Below are 22,033 nucleotides of genomic sequence, written 5' to 3'. Positions count from 1 at the left end.
AGACATGGGGCATGCGCCCTTGCACCCGATTGGCACAACCTCCTGCCTTGACACTCCATATGGCCCGTTGTTATCAGATGGCCCTCAGGGATTGCCTCTGTTAAGGGGCCACGCTACCACAATCACATTGGGACTAAACTTCTTATTTGAAATTGATGGTAACTTTTCTGATGGAAACTTTTCCAATTTTGATGGCATACTGATATTGCTAATATATTTGCTTCTACAAAGCCCTTTCATATGGTTGTGATCATATGACTATTACTGCTCCAAATAAGTAACATGTTTTTTTTCTCTCTAGTAGATATTAAAAGGGTTGCACAAGTTCTATTTTGGATTGGTCAGAGCTCCTTGTTATCTTGCTATATTTTATGAGAAAGGTAGAATATGTTTGTCGTCACAATTTAATCTGTAGCCTTTACCAAGCTTCTGATGACTCTTCTTCACCTTTCCCTCTTTGGCTCAGCATCTTGGGACATTTTCTGATGTTAAAGGTCTTGAATAAATGCATGTTTTTGCTCTTGTTGTGCATTACTAATGAGAGTAACATATTTACTAACAGTACAAGTGGTTTCGTTATCTCTTCATTGCCGGCACAGAACAGATCAACGGTAAAATCACAAGCAGAATTTTGTGCCGCGGGTATTTTCTGAGATTTCCATTTTTATTCTGCTGACAGGCCAACATTAATCTGGTTGCTAAGTACAAATTAATGGTAGATGGTGGAGGTGGGGTGGATTAGTGTGCTAAATGTTCACATTGTTCAATAGCACGATGAATTTAAATGAATCACATGATATTTAATTATTCAAGGCAGATTTTATGAATTTTATATCCAGGTACTGAGAACATAAATTGGCAATTCAGGCACAGGATTTACTATCGTTCAATTTTACTAGATGGAAAATCCCATGCAACCCAATAACATTCCTGCACAAATTCCCAAAACACACTCAAGATATATGAAGTTCGAGGCCCGAGATAACTATTTGATTAAGCTTCCCTGTTGTTTCTCTTTCTGTTCTACAGGACTAAACTAAACATCATTCTTAAAGTATTCCTCACTGCTGCTGGTCATCCTTACCCCTTTCACCATCAGTAAGAGAAGGGCATTATCAGCTGGTGTGCGAATGTCCAGATTGAACCGAGTTGCTATGTTGAACTTCCCTCTCCTTTGTATGTTACGCACAAAAGCATAGCCTGAACCATCAAAGTAGAAATTTGCTGTCCTGCTCTGGGCAAAAGAAAGTCTGTACCTACAATATATATCAAGAGGAGAAAGGAAGAAAACACATATGGATTGAAATGACCTGGACAACATTAGTAACAGATGACAACACATTTCCAATACTTTAGCAAATATACAACTCAATAATGAAGATGATGGTTTATTCTTGTTAAAATGCTCCTCCTCCAAATTTAACTTTTTCTCCAGTTCACTCATTAGTGCTAGATAACACTCTCAGGCTAAGTAGAAATCATAGAAAAGAAATCATAGAAACCCTACAGTACAGAAAGAGGCCATTCGGCCCATCGAGTCTGCGCCAACCACAATCCCACCCAGGCCCTACCCCCATATCCCTACATATTTTACCCGCTAATCCCTCTAATCTACGCATCCCAGGACACTAAGGGGCAATTTTAGCACGGCCAATCAACCTAACCCGCACATCATGTTTCAGGTGACATGCTCCAAATCTCTGCCAACTGTGGACTTTATCTAATCACTGTTGAGTAGTCAAGGGCAGTCCAGTAACTCATTCTTGGAATCATTTTTCATCTCTCTTGGGGGAAGCCTACACTCAATGATTTCACTTACAGTAAAAGCAAGATGGAAAAACACTCTTTCTCATGAATTGCAGGCGTAAATGTATTCATGTTACTTCAGAGCATAGCACGGCATAATGCTTTGCAGTTGCAATTTGCTGTTGCTGGATCGCCTCATTATTCAAAGTACTTCATTCACAATACCATGAGACAGAAAATATTAGCAATCATAGAAATAAATAACAGAGCCTTTATAATTAGTATTTTTAGATGCTTGGAATGTAATTGATTTAATAATTCTATTCGCCATGGTTCAAGAGCTCTCTAGAATCACCTCCTGGAATTCTCCTCATTCTTCTCATTTTACAGGGTCCTTTTGCCTGCTATTTCAGCTGACCACTGTCACCTGGAAGATTCCCTTTAGCAACTTGCTTTTCCTTCTTAATGCTCTTAATATTGTTTCTGGAGGAAATTTCCCATAATGTCAAAAAGAGGCAGCCCTTCTGTGGCAGAGATCCCAGATGTAAGGTAGCAGATTGCATTTGAGGAGCAAGCACTCAGGCTGATGGGGTGGCAATCTGCAGTGATGATGGGCAGTGGCAAGGTTTGTGGACTTGTGCCACCTGCGGTGTGCAGATGCAAAGCAATACCTGCATTTGCTTTAGTCTCTTATAGAGCTAAACTGCCATTAAACTCTCTCTCTCTCTCATCTTCGCCTGCAGCACTTAAACATAAATAATTCTGTCAGAGCCATAACATTTGACTGACATTGTACCAGCTGAGTAAGTGAACGACAGGACAGCAGATTGGAACTGGTGCTGGATGGTGCCTCAGCTTTTCTCCAGTGTTGACTCTAATAGCAGATTCAGATCTTATAGTTTGATTAACGTCAGCCTCTGTGCAGGCAATGAGGTTGCCTATTCAGTGTGTGCAGCACATGACAGGGGTCCTGGCAAAGCTCATTAACCTCATATGTGACAACATCAGTGAAGCTTGCGCATTACTTGAGAATCTGTGGCAGCCTTGGGTCTGTAGTTTCTTCCGCCTCACCCATACAACCCTCAGCTACCTTTATGATGGCATTGGCTCCTCCTCATCAGAATTTAGAAATATTGGGCAGAATCTTCTGTTATTGATGGGTGTCTCATGTGCTATCTGAAAATGCAGTGAGACACCCTGTGCTGACTCTTGGGATGAAGGTCTGCCATATCTTCTGTCTATCAGGCTCTTAAGAGGACTGCACTACGTCTTATTCCCAACTCAGGACTCCAGGATATGGCACCCCATTCACTTGGAGTTGCCGACTAATTGGGGCCAGCAGCTCTTGCACTTGGCGGCTCCACGGAGTAGGCCATGGCTGTTACTGTTACTCCAATGGTTACTCCCCCATTGGAGTTGATGAGTGGGAGGGGGGGGGGGGGGGGTATTGTGGTGCGGGGATGATGGGGAGAGGTGTTCTATGGGGGTCAGTAGCAAGGGAGGGGAGATGTGTGGCTGTCAGCAGCCACTCTACTGCCCCATTTCTATGCCCTCTGTCATGTACATATTAGTGCAGATTGAGGGAACTCCTCAACCTCCACCCTCCCCACCCCCCAAACCTCGCACCCACCTCAGATTTTGGTAGCCATTTAAATGTAATATTGAATAGCTGGGCTTCACAAGAGTTAGGAAACAGCAACCAAACGGAGGTTTTTCTTAAAAGTACTGCCTGAATGCCAGGTGGTGCTTCATCGAGTCCATCAAGCAAACCCCTGGCCACAAATTTCAGATGGCTACCTCCCCCACCCGCAATCTTCAGATTTGCCCACTGACTCTCTCCCCTCCACCTTCTGATAGCTCACTGCTCTGCATTTTCCTTCCTTCCAGCACACGTCGCTCCTTGTCACCAATCCCACCTTCCTATCACTCTCCTCCCACCCCCTAACCAGGCCCCAGTCATTTTAGATTTCTGGATGCCCTGGTTTTCCCATCTGGCAATTGGCTCTCAATCAGCTGAGGCCAGGTGGGCAGCAGAATGTCTGAAACGCTCGAGAGGCCCTGCTGTTAAAGTTGGCAGGAGCACTAATTCCTGGCATTCCCACCTCTCCCACATTGTGTGTCCATGCTCCTTCTCTGCCTCCCTGTAAATAATGGGGTCACTGTATTCAACTTATATCTTTTAAAACTTGTCAGCGCTTCTATTTTAACTTATGAAGGGTACAAATGTTTATATTCTTTTCATAATTTTTGATTCATTATTTTGAATAACTTTGACAGCCATACAGTATGTACAGACTGGCGCAGCAGGCATTCACGTTCCTACTAGGGCTGAGCCAAACTCATCCTTGAGTCAAAAGCCCCAGTGGTGAAATTTAACCTCGAGCGATCGATTCTCCAATTTATTCCCCTCTTCCTGTGGGAAAGCATCCTCCTCGAAGCCTCAGCCATATTAGGTATCAGTTATGTGGAAACTGTAGAATTGATTCCACGCACTATATTCCATTGCTCAAAATGCTGTAACACTAGAATATTCTATCATCGCTTCATTTTCTTTTCAAATTCATTGATAATTAATGGTGCATTAACAATTATTACTGTGTGTTTCGAATCATATCCGTAACCAGAAAACACATTGCACCAGCTGTGCTTTTTTTGCAGTACGATCAAAGCTTAGATAATTCCCTCCTTGCAAGAGATTATAGCCAGATGATGCAACATCCTGCAAGTGCACAGAGCCAGCAGCTTGACAAATTGTAATTGCATGGAATTGATTTGAAACTGACAGGATTGAATGGCTGGGAAGGGTATCCTTCTACTTTGCTGGAGACATGTACACCAATTAAAATGTGATGTTGAGGCTCTGATTGAATAATTAATTCCCTAAGAATATTACTAACAGTAGCTCCTTTGAAAATATTTTTTTTAATTGATGAATTTCCTGCTTGACAATATGGGAATATTTTTTCAAGCAACTACTCAGTAATGGGGTTGGTACAGTGAATACAACGTAAACAAATTTATCTTGCAGATTTACTGGTCAATCTCCTCTCCTGATGGCTACTTGATATCTTACATGAAAACACAAGAAACGGAAGCAGGAGTAGACCATTTGGCCCCGGAAGCCTGCCCCAGCAGTCATTAAGATCATGGCTGATCTGATTGTGGCCACAATTCCACTTTCCTACTTGCTCCCTCCATAACTCTTAATCCCCTTATTGATCAAAAATCTGCTGAACGCAGCCTTGAATATATGCAATGCCCAAGCTTCCACTGCATGCTGGGGTAGAGAATTCCAAACACTATTGACCCTCTGAGAGAAGAAATTCCTCCTCATTTCCATCTTAAATGGGAGATGCCTTATTTTGAAATTGCGTCCCCTAGTTTTAGATTCTCCCACAAGTGGAAACATCCTCCCAACATCTATTCTGTCAAGCCCCTTCTGAATTGTGCCTTACGGTTGAATAAATCAGTCACCATCTGGACATCACCGATTGGCATTTCCATAATAAATGACGGAAACGTCAGCAGCCTGACCTGACTGCGGAATGTTCTTAATCAAATCTTATACTGTTCTTACCTGGACCTGCACTGTGCAGTCAGCCATGAATGAAGGACAACTGACAATTTCATTACTCTTATATTACCCACAGCCTTTAAGTGGGCTTTGACGGGGAGCAGTTTATAGTAATGAGAGATCTAGTTCAGCATCTTTGAAAAGGGATTAGGAACCTGTGTGAGAAGGATGAGCAACAGCCCTTCAGCCAATCAGATTTTAAAATCCTTACTGAAATGTTTAGAGTAGAATTTTAAATTTTAGAAATGGAGAAATGCCAGTAATGGTTAGGAACCTGAATAGTGAAGGAGCAAATTTTTCCGAGCAGGCATTGAGGATGGGCAGGGTCATGCACCGGATATGAAAAGGAAGGATTGTGTAAGGACTGCTAATTAAAGGGATCTGGATGTTTTTAAGGCTGCAGCAATAACAGGTGTGGAGAGGAGACCTGGGATGACTATTCCCCAAGTCTCTCACTCTTACCTGAAGGGATTTGATAGGTTAGAGGCTGTAGTGAGGTAAACTCCCACAAGGACAACCTCCTCAACCAAGCATGCATGAAGGAAGTCACAGAGAGAGGCGGCAGCCCAAGTGTCATCCTCCCAACCTTGTGATGGTGTAGCAAGATGATGGGAAAGATTAGGGTGCGTAACACTTTCATTTGCCAAATCTCATACTCTAACTTGCATAACATTTCCTGAACAACACACCTTGCAGCTCCATTCATTCCTCTCTCTCCAGCCACTTCCTCACATATCGAGATGAGGAGCCAGCACTCACACTCACCTCATTGCCCTCTCACAGACTCGCAGCCACAAATGTCGTTCTTCCTGCCTTACCACACAAGCAAGATCTAATTTGTAACTTGCAACTCTCTGCTTTCATTCCTTACAGGAGAAGACGACACACAACCTTTGGGAGAGACAGAGATCCATTGCGGGGCTGAAGGAATGGCACGGGGTGGGGATGGTGGGGGTAGCTCTTGAGTGACAAGCACCTTGATACTGAGCGGAAGGTACTAAAACCAAATGCCAGAATCTTAGTACCAAACAAGTCAATATCAACTAATTGGGAAACAAATCTGGACCTTCCTGGTCTGTGCAGATATTATTCACCAAATTATTTCTTATGAGATAAAGATTGATTTAACTGGACCCTGGCCTCATACTAACCTCAATTTTTAATGTGTCAGCCAATTAATAGCAGGGAACAGGCTCACCCTATTTCAGGCAGGCACTCAAGCTGAAGGGCTCATGGGAGACCCTCCAGCACAGACCCATTGGCAGCCTCACTTGCTGAGGTGGTTGCTGTTGGTTTGTGATGGACAGAGAGAGGGTGCCCCAATATGGGGGAACCCTCTGACGGCCAGTTTTTCTTTTAAATGGTCAGAGCTGTTTGGCCGTGATTGTGGAGGAGCAAACTCTTCACGGACAGTAGCTGCAGCTGTGGCTATGATGCTTGCAGGTGGAGGTTCCTTTGTGGCATTAAACACGGCCTCTGCTTTTCCTGCTGTGAGACTGCCTTAGCGGTGTTTTAGCCTGATGTGCAAAATCTGCATGCTGATTGAAAATCCCCGTCTGCAAGAGAGTGGGGCTTTAATTGGCCTAAATTGGCTACCTGCCCACCAATAGCAAGTAGCCATTCTGACCCTGACCTGGCCTCTTTAAAAATGATTCATATAAACTGGCATGGCGGTCGATGATGCGAGATTCTGGGTCCGGTGGCCTCTGATTCTGACCAATTGAAAATGTTGTTCTGACCAACTGAAAATGCTGTTCCTGGAGTAACACAAATGAAAACACTATTCTTTGTCAAAGTGTGACAGGTGCAATGGTCTGTTTACCTTGTACAGGGTCGGTCGGATGCAGTGTTCAGTTTGTAAGTCTGTTTGAAGTTGTAGAGACTTATTATGTCATCATTAAGTGTGGCCAGTTCAATACAGCCGACAAAGCCAGGAAGGTTTAAGCTGGCAGGAGGCTGTGACAAAGAAGACAGAAAAAAACGTCTGTTCAGATGACTCCATTCACGTGCAAAACACAACCCTAACCTGATGGAGGGTGAGGCACAGAAACAGTGACTTGCCTTGAATTTTATTTTGTCAACCTGACACCTTGCTGTTATCCTAATTAGGATCTCATTCTTTCTCCAGTTTATGAAGATCCTGACAGTTTAATAAGAAACACAATGTATGAACGGTGCAAGGAAATTACATAATGTGGTTGAACATCATTATGAATCATTGCTTCACAAAGTGATTTAGTGTTCATTTCTTTCTGATTATTTACTCCTCTTATTAAAGACCAGCAAGATAATTAGATTTCACTCACTTCAAATGAAAATCCTAAATTGCCTAAAATTTAGGAGTTACTTCGATAATGATCTTATTATGGCAGCAGCACATGAGCGATGTAGCTATTTTGACAATTCAAAAAATGGAAACCTGGTTAATACGGCTGGAGGAAGTGGATGTCTATTGAAACAACCTCTAGCACCACCAACAACTACTCAGAATATGCATTACAAACAGGAGCAAAAAATGAAAGCACAGCATAAAATGAGGTAGCCACATGGGGAAGTATTAAAAAAATCAGATAATTGCAGATGCCAGAAATCGGAAATAAAAACTGAAAATGCTGGAAAATCTCAGCAGGTCTGACAGCACATGTAGAGAGGGAAACTGAGGTTTGTTTCAAGTCCCAGTGACTCTTCTTTGGAACTGAAGGGAGGCAGAAATGTGATGGGTTTTACGCTGGAACAAAAGGGAGGAGGGTCAGGTGGTGCAAAAACAGAACATCAGAGGTAGGTTAGAGGGTGGGGGAGATTCAATCACAAAGATCTCATAAGGCGAACTGTGGGAATGCTTGTAGAAAAGGAACAAAGCATTGGTCTGGTGGAGGTCCAGAGAAAGGGTAACACAGTGGTTAGCACTGTTGCCTCACAGTGCCAGAGACCTGTGCCAGGGTTCGATTCCAGCCTTGGGTAATTGACTATGGGGAGTTTGCACATTCTCTCCATGTCTGAGTGGGTTCCTTCGGGTGCTCCCATTTCCTTCCACAGTCCAAAGATGTGCAGGTTAGATGGATTTGTCATGATCAATGTATGAGGTTACGTAGATAGGGTGGGGGAGTGAGCCTAGGTAGAGAGCTCTTTTGGAGGGTTGGTGTAGACCTGATGGGCCAAATGGCCTCCTTTTGCACAGTAGGGATTCTATGACAGATGTGAATAGCAGAATAAAGGTCAGTGTCATCTGAAAGCAAAGCATGAGAACAAGTTACAGACTGGCACTTGTGGGGGGCGGGGCGGGGGTGGGGGGCTGTGGGGGGAGGAGGGAGAAAAGTACAAAATGGCATGTAAAGATGTCTATTCGGAAGATGTCGTGCAGTTCCTCCAGCTTGCACTGGGCTCCCTGGAACATTGCAGCAAGCCAAGAATAGAAATGTGAACATGAGGAGAGTGGTGAATTGAAATGACAAGTGAACAGCAAGTCGGAGTATTGCTTGCAGAATGAATGGAAGTATTGTGCAAAGTATGCACTTGATCTTCTCAATGAAGGGCAGTTCTGCTTCTAATGGGCTTCTAATCAGATCATTTGAGCTGCTAAATATACCTATTGCAACGATACCATTTAAGCAGCTTTCAGTCAATTAATGACTACCATGTTTGCAATAAGACAATCCATCTCAGAAATGAGAGAAGAAAGGCTTGGGAAAAGAGGCGAAATAGTTCAGTGTTTGGAGGGAAAATAGGAAGACTACAATAATTCTTTTTTGAATTCTGTCTGTTACAATTTGACTGGAATAACAAAGGGTGCCAAAGCAATTAAACTGCAGTTTTGGACACACTTTGTGGAAGTTCAAATGTAGCTTGTGAAATGTTACCATCTTTAGAATGAAAATGTGCAGCAAAATGCACCATTGGAATTGGTTCAACAGAACATACCTGGAAATCTGGAGGCACTCCTCCCACGTAGAACACCATGTCATCAGCTTCCAGGTCTAGCAGAGAATCATTGCCTTCAGCTGCTCCTTTCTGGATGAACTTTTGCTCTGCTGTGCTACCTGGGCTAGGTACAGTTAACTGTATTTTTCCATGCCTTCCAACTCTATCAGAAAGGAGCATAGCAAAAGGCATGTCAGTATTCTTCTTCTTTTGTTTGGTTAATTCAGAAAGTTGGAAGTCTTGTCAATGAAGATGAACTATTGACAGCCACTGAACAGTGATTCAAACAGAGATATTATCGTTTGAAATGTAATGATTTTGAAATAATATGTCCTACGCAGGGCTAGATTTTTGCAGAGTCAGAAAATGACAAATACTCAAAATAGAAGTGGAAACTTTAATCATATTCAGGTTCCTTCATGCTCAGGTGACGTGTCTGTCCAGGAGGGTGGGCTAGGTTGACCCAGGTGTGAAAGTCCTGCCCCCATTTCTGACAGATCTAGTTTTTGCTGGTGGGATAATGGGGACTGGGCATGATTCACACAGGAGGGAAACCTGAACTCTGCAGAGATATTTAAACTTTGTTCTGATTTTGTTGTAAGGACCTTAATCCACAGTGTTGGCATCACAAATGTATGGAAAGAAATAGACAATGAAGGGTGGACGAGATCGATTTAATGGTTATGATCTGAAGGTTTTAAAATCCCTCACTCTTTATATTGTAAATAAAAAACTGGCTGCTGCTGTCAATGATTGTTAGAAAATGGCATCTGCTGGACTGCTTTGATTAATAGGCCAGTTGGTGTAGCATCTTTTTGAGTTGTTTTAACAGAGTTCTTTGTTGGCAGTTCCCTTGAGACTATTATTTATGAATGCTTGACTGTGTTTCAAAAGCTAAAATTATCTTAGCAAGAGGTTCTGAGTTCACAGTTTTATTTTCTGCTTGTCCACCCCCCCCCCCCTCCGTTCTGACCCAATTCAGCCCATGAAATGTTGTGAAATGTTGCTAATAACTAACTAACTAACTCTGCCCACAATATTTAAACCCTGAACTTCTCAAATATTGCACTACCCAATCCCAGAAATGTAAGTCTGTTCATATAACCAAAAACAAGTGCATTGGACGTAAACTGAAAAGAAAAATATAAATCACCATTGCCCATATTAATTTGGCAGACAATACTGGAAACGTACACTCTGAAATGCTTTCACCAAAAATTGCCATTGCCTATAAGAGATATCAGTTACCTTTCTATTTTGATTAAATTGAAGTAGTTTGGCCAGGTGCTCACAGGCTTTGAGTTCAACGGAATCTCAACATCTCCATTTCCAAGATTGTAAACATAAACTAAATTGTCATTTTTAATACTCAGACCAATATAATCTTGTCTTCCCTAGAAAATAACAGAAATAGATTTGCACACATAAAACTTAATTAAACCTATTAAGCAGGATTCTGAGTGCATACATATTCCTTACGTCTGACATATTTTTGAACTGTTATAGTAAAATTTACATGATCTCACATTCTTGTTTCCGAGGTACAGGATGAATCTATCTTGGTTGGCAGCCTGCCGTTGTCCACTTGATGAAGGAACTTGCATGTACAAACTCATTGAAGTAAAAGACTTGAGCTCCTCCAAATTTGATTTTGAAATGACTTCTACTGCAGACTGACCATTAAATTTCATGGAGACTTGAACCTGAAATGAAACAAGGAAATGAATTGTTACTTTAACTATTGTCAGTAAATCTGTACATCTATAGTCTGTAACTGAACAACTGTTAAACACTGATTACACAAAGGAGATGCAATCTCTCGTGTTATACACTAGTTAAACAGGGGGTGGGATTTATGAACCCAAATCTTAACTTTAACTGTAATATTATTAGGTAGTAAGGAATGACACAACCTGATAAAACAAGTCCACTTTATGCAAGTCAGTCACAGAGTACAATCTAGGTCCCTATCCAAAGATTTCCAACCTATCATATAAAGGAGAAAGTTGAAACAAATTAATGGAAATTGAGTAAAACCTATATAGTATACTTCAGTATACATGATTATACTCAAATTGTTCTTGTTGAAATCTCACCTTCCCTGAACGGCATAAGTAAATCTCAACATGAACTTTTAGTCCCATTTTTAATTCCGCTTGAACAGACATGTATGATGTGTGGTGGGAGAGAGACCCCATGTGGAAAGCTCACCATGAGGTCTGAGTGACATTTCCTCAACTGGGTCCGTGCCACTCAGTAAAGCCACAAGCAATCAACTACAAAATGGGAAATTAATTTGTAAAAATGGCTGCAGCTTTGAAGAAATCCAGGTGTCAGACTAAGATTTTCTATTCATAAGTAATCCATAGTTATAGAGAATTCTCTGTCATTTCTCAATCATTGGATGAGACATTGAAAATTTTCAAAAGGAATTGGTGGGTTGTCTGTGGGTTGTCTTATGAGGAAAGGTTGGACAGGCTGGGCTTGTATTCACTGGAGTTTAGAAGAGTAAGAGGTGACTTCATTGAAACATATAAGATCCTAAGGGGTCTTGACAGGATGGATGTGGAGAATCTACACGGAGAATCTCTCTTGTGGGAGAATATAGAACTGGAGTCATTATTTAAAAATAAGGGATCGCTCATTTAAGACAGAGATGATGAAATTTTTTTTCTCTTCGAGGGCAATGAGTCTTTGGAACTCTCTTCCTCAAAAGAGGGGAAGGAGAATCTTTGAATATTTTTAAGGCAGAGGTAGAAAGATTGTTGATAAGAAGGGGGCGAAAGGTTACCGGGGATAGGTGGGAATGTGGAGTTGAAGTTGCAGTCAGATCAGCGGGATAGGCTTGAGGGGACGAGTGACCTGCTCCTGATTTATATGTTTGTATATTTATTTGTGTGTCCCCTGAATGTATTTAGCAACAAAGGGCACTTTGAAATAATTATGAAGAATAAGCATATTGATCTGATTTGATATACACGTTATGTGGTCTAAATTAGCTTAAAATAAGATGAACACTGAGTTTGAGTAACAAGGAGTTAACAGGATATTCCACTCATCAGTGTAATGAGTAGCTCTTTCTCACCTTGCTGGCCACATTCCGTGTCTGTGCAATGAGCTCGCGAATTCGTCGAATACTGGCAGAAATATTGCTGGCTGGCTTTTTCTGTTCCACAATTCGAAGTTTGTCCAAGAGCTGTGGAACTATTTCTGTCAGATTATCCACTGGAAACACCATGGAAATGGAAGAGTTAAAAGCTATATGGTTTCAGAAGATTAGATACTACCAAGAGAAACCTATAGGAAGCAGTTGATTAGGATTCTGAGTTTATTATATCACGTGCAGTGGAAGGTTTTTCATTTTATCATTATTTCCATGACTAATTGAATATACCATTATAAAACCTAATGAGTGAACTATCATTGCATAATTTTACTTTGTAAACAAACTCAGGAAAAACTATTATTTAGACAGACTTAATGTGCAAAATTTTCCTCAAATTTGTGAGTGTCAGGCTCTGACTGAAAACTGGCGTGTATCTCTCCAGATGCCATTTAACACTACCCATTTGCCACTGGCCCCAGGCAGTGTCAGGGGACACCACCAGTGTGCCATGGGGCAATGCCTCGCCTTGGTCCTCAACCCCCAGGGACTCCAGGCACCTCCACATCCCTGGCACATAGCCCCTACACATCTAGCATGGCCAACCTGCCTAACCTTTGAACTTTGGAGGAAACCGGAGCACACGGAGGAAACCCACGCAGCCACGGGGAGAATGTGCAGACTCCACACAGACAGTCACCCAAGGCTGGAATCGAACCAGGTCCCTGGAGCAGTGAAGCAGCAGTGCTAATCACTGTGCCACCCTGATTACAGATTTATTTAAAATTTTTGGATTTGAATTCTCCAGCCGCTGTGGCATGGTGTAAACTCATGTCCACAGATCATCAGTCCAGTAATGTAACCATTATGCCATTTTAGCTTAATAAAGTTCAATTTTAATACTTGCAACTTCTCAGAAAACTTTTTAATATAAAATCTTTGAAGTCATTTTTTGATAGTCAATTTAGGATAGAAAAAGACAGCTTGAATTCCAATTATTTGAGAGATTAATGGTTGGGACATGCCATTCATTTGGATTAGTATTACAAGTGGTAAAATCTGTAATCAGACACATTTGCAGAGTTTTAAAAAAATGTTCTTTCTTAGTATGAAGGTAAACTAAATAGGAGCTGCAAGCTAACCGTCCTGTACCTGTGTCACCAGCTGAGTTCACTGTCTTCTTGAAAGCAGTCCCATCATCAGCAGAAGTGCTGAGATTCTGTGGCCAGTCTTTCACCAATTCACTCAGTGTGTTGATAGTCTCTAGAACCATCTCAGCTGTATCCCTTGCTCCTTCTGCAATTAGCTTTGATTGCTCCAACTGGTTCCTATTACCTGAAATGTTGATATATAATATATTAAGAATTGCATTAATATCTTGGGTCAGATTTTCCATTATCCTGGAACTGGATTGATCCTTGACTTGGGTGGAACAAGGGATCTTCCAGTCCCATAGTGTTTTGCGTGGTTCACCTGTCCGCCACTAGGGATCCCGCTGCGTTGAGGGGGGGTGGGGTCACCTTCGGTGGGACAGGAAGACCCCGCTGGCAGGAAGAACAAAGAACAAAGGAAATTACAGCACAGGAATAGGCCCTTTGGCCCTCCAAGCTTGCACCGACCATGCTGCCCATCTGAACTAAAGCCTCCTACTCTACTGGGGACCATATCCCTCTATTCCCATCCTATTCATGTATTTGTCCAGATGCCCCTTAAAAGTCACTATCGTATCTGCTTCCACTACCTCCCCCAGCAGCGAGTTCCAGGCACCCACCACCCTCTATGTAAAGGGCCAGAGGATTCAGAGAGATGTCTCATAGGCTCGCCAGCCTGCTCATAGAAATGCAATCTGACAGAAACAGTACAATCCGTTCATCAATGTCAACTGACAGAAATATCAGTGAATAGAACTCTGTTTCTTGACCCTTTTAAATTATGCTTCAAGATTTCTGATAGCTATTTAATACTAAAAGGCCTCCCATAAGCCATAAATGTTATTGCTAAACTGTTGTTCAATAATTTTTATTTACATATTCTTTCTCACTATAAGAACAGTGTATCTAAAGCCTTTCATTAAAATTGATATTAATAGATGGTAAGGAAAGGGAAAATGGAGGGGTACATAAGAATATAAGAAACAGAAGCAGGAATAGGCCCCTCGAACCTACTTTGCCATTCGATAAGATTCAAATCATTTGAGAGACCAATAGCTATGTCATTCATTTGAATCAATGTAACAAGTGATAAAACCTGCAATAAGATACTTTTGCAAAATTTTCAAAAATGTTCTCAGAGTGAAAGTAAACTAAACAGGAGCTGCAGAATAACCATCTTGTAGCTGATCTGATTATGGCCATAATGTCACTTTGCTGTCTACCCTCCATAATCCTTGTTGACCAAAAATCTGTCTAATTCAGCCTTGAATATATTCAAGGACCTCCACTGCTCTCTGCAGTTGAGAATTAAATAGCCTTCTGAGAGAAAATATTTTCCTCATCTCAGTCGCAAATGGGGACCCCTTATTTTTAATCTGTGTTCCCTAATTAGGGGAAACCTCCTCTTAGCATCTACTCTAGCAATTGTCCTCAGGATCTTATCTGTTTCAATAAGATCCTCTCCCATTCTTCTAAACTCCAACCGAATATTGGCTCAACTTGCTCAGCCTTTCCTCACAAAATAGCCCTTCATCCCAGCAATCAACCAATTGGGAACCTTTTCTGAACTGCCTCCAATGCAAGTATATCTCTCTTTATATAAGGAGCCCAAAAGTAAGATTGGAAAATGTGCGTGCTTGATTTTGCAGGCTCATTGATTTCACAGGCTAAATTTGAAAATTCCTATGTTATAGTCCAGCGGCTTTTGACCTTGCTGCACTATATGAGATCAGCTACAGTCAATCTCCCCCTTCCCTACTTGACTTACAATGTACGTCAAATGAAAATTGTTGTTGCGTCTTAAGGAAAAATAAATTTGGAAATGTACTTACTTGGTTTAATCGATGCCAATTGGTTTATCGCGTTCAGTAAACCATTCATTGTATTGTTTTTCTTGCTGATAACTGCATCCAGATGGCTTCTGGTATCACGAAAAGCTATCCCATCACCTGTAGGAAGTTAACAAAATAGATGTAAGTGACAAAAAAGTTAATAGTGAAAACTTTAAATTATCATAGTGGGATTAAAACAAAAATGCATACACAATATATGAATATATAAAAAGCTGATCGAAGACCATCAGGCCCAATAAATCCTCTCCCAATGATTGTGTAACCTCATCACATCCTTCCCTAATCACTACTGATGCTAACTCCTGGAGAAGAGGGAATTAAATAGAAATGAAACACTTCAATCTTAGTAAAAATATACAGGAAAATTCCTACCTAACTCCTAATTCACTAGACATCCTTAAAATAAGCCTTACATTCTTCCATCCCCATGTCCCAATTTTCTATACAGGATAAAGAGTAACAAAGTCTATACAGGATAAAAAACAATGTTCATCCATTGGATAACCCTAATATCACATACTTCTTGCCCTACTTCACTACTTACTATCTGCCAAAAATATTTAATCAATGTCTTAAAATTCATATTTTCAACTTTCACTGCCTTCAACACTTCCACATGTTGACCATGTGTGAACATAAAAATGTCAGATACGGCAAACCCAACACTGGAAAGTCAAGGGAGCTTTGAAGTATTTACCACTTGATAAAAATGTTTCTTTCAGAAATTTGGGGATAGGGTATTCAACTTTCGGCTTGCCCCTAAGTCTGAACTCCCATTGCAGAAATTGCTTGAGTTTCATTTCTGCTCAATAGGAAAGACAAAATTTGTGGTTTCTATAATGTGCAGCCAATTTGCAAGGCCGGCTTTATGTTGGCAAGCAAGTTGAACAATGCCTCCATCATTTCTTTTATTGACTAAAATACAGTTTTCACTGGCAGCAAGATGTTATAACATTTTGCAAAGTAAGGTTCCACTTTGTTCAACTTGTAATACAAGTATGCACATATATACCTCTCTAATTCACCTAGCTTCTGCCTTAAGTATTGAAGTCAACAACATCACAGGTGGATCACCTCCACAGGGACTTCAGTAATTCAAGGAAAAGGCCCGTTGACTTCTCAAGGTAACTAGGAATTAATAAAGTAAATGCTGCCCTGTCAGCATCACCAATTTACGAATTGAAAAAAAACATCCAGACATTACAAATACAATACAATACAACGGTGGTTCCCTTCAGATGGATGATTATTGATCACTTTGGAGAAGTGTGCAAATGAATGCACAAACCATGTGTTCTTCTCCAGTACCTAACTGAGATGCAAAGAGGACTATTAATTTAAATTGCAACCACTCAGCTCTTTTCAGCTCTCTGAGACACTGATTCAAATGGGAAGCCAGTATACACACCTCAGTCAAGTAAATAGATGCACATACGCATTTATTTTGTTACAGAAGTGTGTCCAACTCTCCAAGTATTGAACAGGACAAACCAAAGCTGAATTAATGTTGACTAGAGCAACAGGCAATTTGTTCAATTTTATTCCTAGAGATAAACATTGTTCAGTCACAAATCCTAACATATTCAAACCCAATATTACAGAATATTTTTCATTTTGATCAATTGATATTAAACAAATTATTGGTTATAAGTCCTAATTTACATGCTTTTTGTCCAATTGGCAACATCTGTGTAGGATGTCGGGTGTCAAAGCAGTTGCAGGGCATTCTTCTAGGGCAGGGTGAACAGCCAGAAGTCGTGATCCATGTTGGGACCAACAACATAGGTAGGAAAAGTGATGAGGTGCTGAAACAAGATTTTAGGGAATTAGGATGGGAATTAAAAAGCAGGACCACAAGAGTAGTAATCTGGGGATCACTCAATGCCAGTGCTAGTGAGGATAAGAATAGGAAGATTGAGCAGTTCAATATAGGGCTGGAGAAATGGAGTAGGAGGAGGGCTTTCGATTTATGATGCATTGTGACTGGTTCTGGGGCAGTTGGGACCTGTACAACAGGACGGTTACACCTTAACAGGACTGGGACACGTGTCCTCGCGGAATGGTTTTCTAGTGCTGTTGGGGTGAGTTGAAACTAGATTTTCAGTGGGGTGGAAACCTGAGAGGAAATCCAGAGAGGAGAGCAGAATAACTGATAGTGGGAAGAAGGGTCCATGTTGGGACCAACAACATAGGTAGGAAAAGTGATGAGGTGCTGAAACAAGATTTTAGGGAATTAGGATAGGAATTAAAAAGCAAGACCACAAGAGTAGTAATCTGGGGATCACTCAATGCCAGTGCTAGTGAGGATAAGAATAGGAAGATTGACTGATAAAGCGGATATATCAGAGTGTAGTATCAAAGCAAATGGAATACTTGGAGAGTTTGATAGAATTAGAGTAGGGAAGGTAAATTATTAGATGGGATTAGAATAAGGGGAAAAAACCTAAATTAAGGTTAACGTGTATGTATGTGAATGCGCATGTATGTGAATACATGGAACATGGTTAATAAGGTTGGTGAACTACAGGCACAGGTTGACAAATGGAATTATGATATTATTGCTATAACAGAGACGTGGCTCAAAGAAAGGCAGGACTGGGTGTTAACCATTCCTGTGTATAACGTATTTTGTAGAGACAGGAAAGGAAGAAAAGGGATGGGAATTGGTGGTGCAATGGAGTGGTAGCATCGATTAAAGATGGCATTGCACTACTGGAGAGGGATCAAGGACAGATTCTCTCTGGCTAGAGGTAAGGAATTGAAAAGATGTACTATCATTGACCAGTGCAGTATATAGACCACCAACTAGTGGAAGGGATGTGAGAAACATACTTGCAAAGAAATTACAGAGTTGCAATGATTATAGAGTAATTATAATGGGGAACTTCAATTTTCCAAATATAACCTGGGATAGGAATAGTTCAAAGAAATAAGAGGGATGAGATTTCCTGGAATGTGTTCAAGGTCATTTTCTGCAGCAATATGTTTCTGGTCCAACGAGAGGAGAAGGCACTGTTAGACCTGGTTTTGGGAAATTAGTTGGTGAAGTGAATCAAATAATACTGGGAGAGCATTTAGGTTACCATTGTATCATAATGTTCAGGTTGGCCATGGAAAAGGACAAGGAGCAATGCAGAGCAGAGATAAATAATTGGAAGAAAGCCAACTTTGATGGGATAAGAATTCATCTGAGTTGAGAGAGTTGGAACCAAATGTTGGCAGAAAAGACAGTGGTTGAACATTCAAAGATATTGCAGGCAATGTCAAAGTACATTCCTCTGAAGTGGAAAGGCAGGACAAATAAATCCAGAGTGCCCTGGATGACTCTTGGGTTTAATTTAATAAACTGTCATACCTGAAACTGATGTGTAAGACGTTAAGTTGCCTGGGTTTGCAGGAATGAGGCCAGGTTCTGATTGCAGTCAGGGAGCTCTGGAATGGTCTCAGGCATAAGGTTAATGCTGGGAGGTTGGTGGTATGAGGTAGTGGGAGGGATAGGGAAGATTTTAACAACAGATGCCGCAGAGCATTAGAGAGAAGGCTGTGGCAAAAAGAGCATACCATTCTTGCAAAGTCTAAAAGCACTCTGATTATAGCTGAAAATACTTACTGTCCTCCAAGGCTTCAGCCAGTTCCCTTACTTTGTTCAGAAGTATTTCACTGCTGTTTCTGAGCCACGTGCTCTGTGTTTGAATTCCTTCCACAGCCTGTAAACAATAACATGGTCAACACACTCAGTAATATTCCCTCTTTGGACAGGATTCGCCGACCTCATCTGTACCCAGCGAATGGAGAATTTGGCACAAAGCCAAAACTCCATTCACTGGAGCAGGACTGGAGAATCCCAGCCATGGGCAAGGTCAGATGATTTTCGACAGAGTCTCAACTATCATACAAAATTCACATCATGAATTACTCCCAACATGCCAGTGAGCTCAGCCTTACGGTGCTCGGGTTCCATTTTGCAAAGGCACCCCAACCTCACCCCAATAACCTCAGGCCCCTGACCCATCAGCGGCACATTCCCCCACCCCCTCCCTGAGATGGGTCGGCGGCACCAGTGCATCACAGCCCTACTGATGGCCCCTTGACATGCCCCCCCCCCCCATCAAGACTGCCTTCACGATCCACCCGTCAGACCACCCACACATACTACCCCCCCCCCCCCCTTCATGGCCCCACCCCTGGCACACTGGCAGTACCCAGCTGGTCAGTGGCTGCTGCCGGGCACCGCTGGTGTGCAAGTTGGACACTGCCAGTGTGCCAGGTGGGCAATGCATAATGGGCACTGTCTGGCCATGCCCCCGACCACCCAAGGGTTTCAGTGGCTTCCGAGGCCCCCCGACGTGAGCATTGCACCAGGTCTCCGCTAGTGGAGATCAGTAGTGGTTCTCACTGTTATCATGCCATGCCTGAAGGCCGGTGAATTCTGTGCACTAGGATTCGAATGGACTATACATAGTTAAATGCTACTTTACATATGCTAATCAGACTTGCGCCGGTTCTGGACATGATCTGGTTCACGCCATTAGGAAGGGATTGGGAGACTCACAAACTGTTTGGCACTGGGTGCAAAATAGATTGTAAGGCCTACATGCTATTCTCTGGGCCTGACTCGATCTACTAAGTACAGCGAGAATTGCCCCTACACCCCTGCTAATGAAGGAGAGAATTACATATGCCTTCTTTACAACCTTATGTACTTGTACTGCTACCTTTAGGAACCTATGCACTTGCATGCCAAGACCTCCCACTTCATCCAACCCCCCCCCCCCCCCCCCCCCTCAGTATATTCCTGTTAATTGTGTATTCCTTTTTACTGTTTTGACCTCTCTAGATGTATTATCTCACACTTATTGGAGTTGAACTCCATCTGCCACTTTAATGCCCACTCTACAAACCCATCTATTATTTTAGGGTTTACAGCTATCCGCTATACTGTCCGCAACATGGCCAATTTTTGTGTCGCCTGCAAATTTCCCAATCATGCCCCCCACATTCAAGTCCAAATTGTTTATAACAGCAGGGGTCCCAACACTGATCCCTGCAGAACACCACTTGAAACTGCTTTCCAATCCTGTTACTAAGCCAACTTTGGATCCAATTTGCCACATTATCTTGTATCCCATGGGTTTTTACTTTTTTGACCAGTCCTTTGAACCTGTCTTTTCTCTGTCTCCATGGCTGCACATTTGAGCAAAATTGCTGCAGTAACAGGTGACCTTAGCTCCTTTTGCTATTCAAGGGTTCAATTGCCTTATCACAGCACCCAACAAATGTTACAAAGTATTAAATAATGTGGTTTGCTGCTGGAAAACCCATTGTGTGGTATTAAAGTGCACAGTGTACCTATCCATATCAATAAAATTAGCTGTTAAGTTCTAGATTCTTTGGGACTTTTGAAAACCTTTGTTAACCCTTGATAGCAAATCAATAACAATATCTATATTATTGAGTGGTTTCAATGCACATCATTCCATTTTATCATGATACAGTAATACTCATTGCATTCTGAAGCAATACGTCAATTCTAATGGACACAACTTGACTCCTCTGTCAAGCACCTTTTTGGGGTAGTCCCAACCTTGACAATGCAACTAATTCGAGATGTGATTCAGCTGCTATATATTTTTACAACTGGATTTTCTTTCCACTAAGAAGAGAAGAACACAGACAAAATCTACCCCAATTTCATCTTGGTGCTAAAATAAAGATAATACTGCAAGAAAAATGTATTGCTGAATATAACTGTTCATAAATCTGTATCCATAATAATAAAAACAGATTAAATGTTTGCAATAAGTTCAACAATTCTGCCAACAAATCATCACATCTTAGCAGTTCCATTCAGAGATTACATGAATGGCTAGCGTGTGATATAGAAATATTTCATTGATAAATGGTTTGAATTAGACTACATTAGTAAATTACACTACATGCAACATTGGTGTTACTTGAAACAATTGACCTATATTGCTCAGTATTCTTTGAGACCAATAAAACACAATTCACTCTCATTTTAATGAAAAATAGACGCAGTTAAATCATATGTAATTTTACCCTTAATAACAGATGACTGTCAATGGTGTTATTGAAGTGTGTGGATTTTGTTTTACAGTATATTATTCAAAATAAAAATAAAACACTTACATCCTCAGCTCTCTGTGCTGCATTGAGCAGAGTAGTTGCATTCTTCTCAGCCTCTGCCACATACTGAACAATATTATCATAGACATTTGAAGCATTTATGGCCCTCTGGACAATACCATTTGCATCAATACTCATCAAAATACTGTTGAAAGAACAAAATTATTTTAAATTCATTTTATATATGGAACACGTAAGAGCTGACTTTAATCACCATTCACTGGGTGGGAACCTTGTGGATGGGGATTAAGTGGATGGGTAGACTGTTTTTTTAATTCATTCTATGGCCGTCGCTGGCTGGCCAGCATTTATTGCCCATGCTTAGTTGCTCTAAGGCAGTTGAGAGTCAACCACATTGCTGTGGCTCTGGAGTCACATGTAGGCCAGACCAGGTAAGGACGGCAGATTTCCTTCCCTAAAGGACACTAGTGAACCAGATGGGTTTTTCCAACAATCGACAATGGTTTCCTGGTCATCAGTAGTTTCACAATTCCAGATATTTTATAATTGAATTCAAATTCCACCATCTGCCGTGGAGGTA

At 41.4% G+C, this 22,033-nt stretch overlaps 1 protein-coding gene across 1 annotated transcript in view; it reads right to left on the bottom strand.

Moving 5' to 3' along the window:
• lama4 (laminin, alpha 4) overlaps nucleotides 1–22,033 on the bottom strand; it is a 129,623-nt gene that overhangs the window by 35,846 nt on the left and 71,744 nt on the right. The window contains exons 16-25 of the mRNA XM_078212712.1: nucleotides 21,496–21,637; nucleotides 18,956–19,052; nucleotides 15,325–15,441; nucleotides 13,494–13,676; nucleotides 12,324–12,463; nucleotides 10,765–10,941; nucleotides 10,487–10,632; nucleotides 9,239–9,401; nucleotides 7,143–7,276; nucleotides 1,085–1,256 (exon numbers count right to left, since the gene is read on the bottom strand). Coding sequence (XP_078068838.1) covers nucleotides 1,085–1,256; nucleotides 7,143–7,276; nucleotides 9,239–9,401; nucleotides 10,487–10,632; nucleotides 10,765–10,941; nucleotides 12,324–12,463; nucleotides 13,494–13,676; nucleotides 15,325–15,441; nucleotides 18,956–19,052; nucleotides 21,496–21,637 — 1,471 coding nt within the window. The remainder of the gene's footprint in view (nucleotides 1–1,084; nucleotides 1,257–7,142; nucleotides 7,277–9,238; nucleotides 9,402–10,486; nucleotides 10,633–10,764; nucleotides 10,942–12,323; nucleotides 12,464–13,493; nucleotides 13,677–15,324; nucleotides 15,442–18,955; nucleotides 19,053–21,495; nucleotides 21,638–22,033) is intronic.

This window comes from Mustelus asterias, chromosome 5 (assembly GCF_964213995.1).
Source record: "Mustelus asterias chromosome 5, sMusAst1.hap1.1, whole genome shotgun sequence".
Classification (NCBI taxonomy): Eukaryota; Metazoa; Chordata; class Chondrichthyes; order Carcharhiniformes; family Triakidae; genus Mustelus; species Mustelus asterias.
Note: the sequence above shows the minus strand (reverse complement) of the source record. Positions and strands in the feature narration are given on the sequence as shown.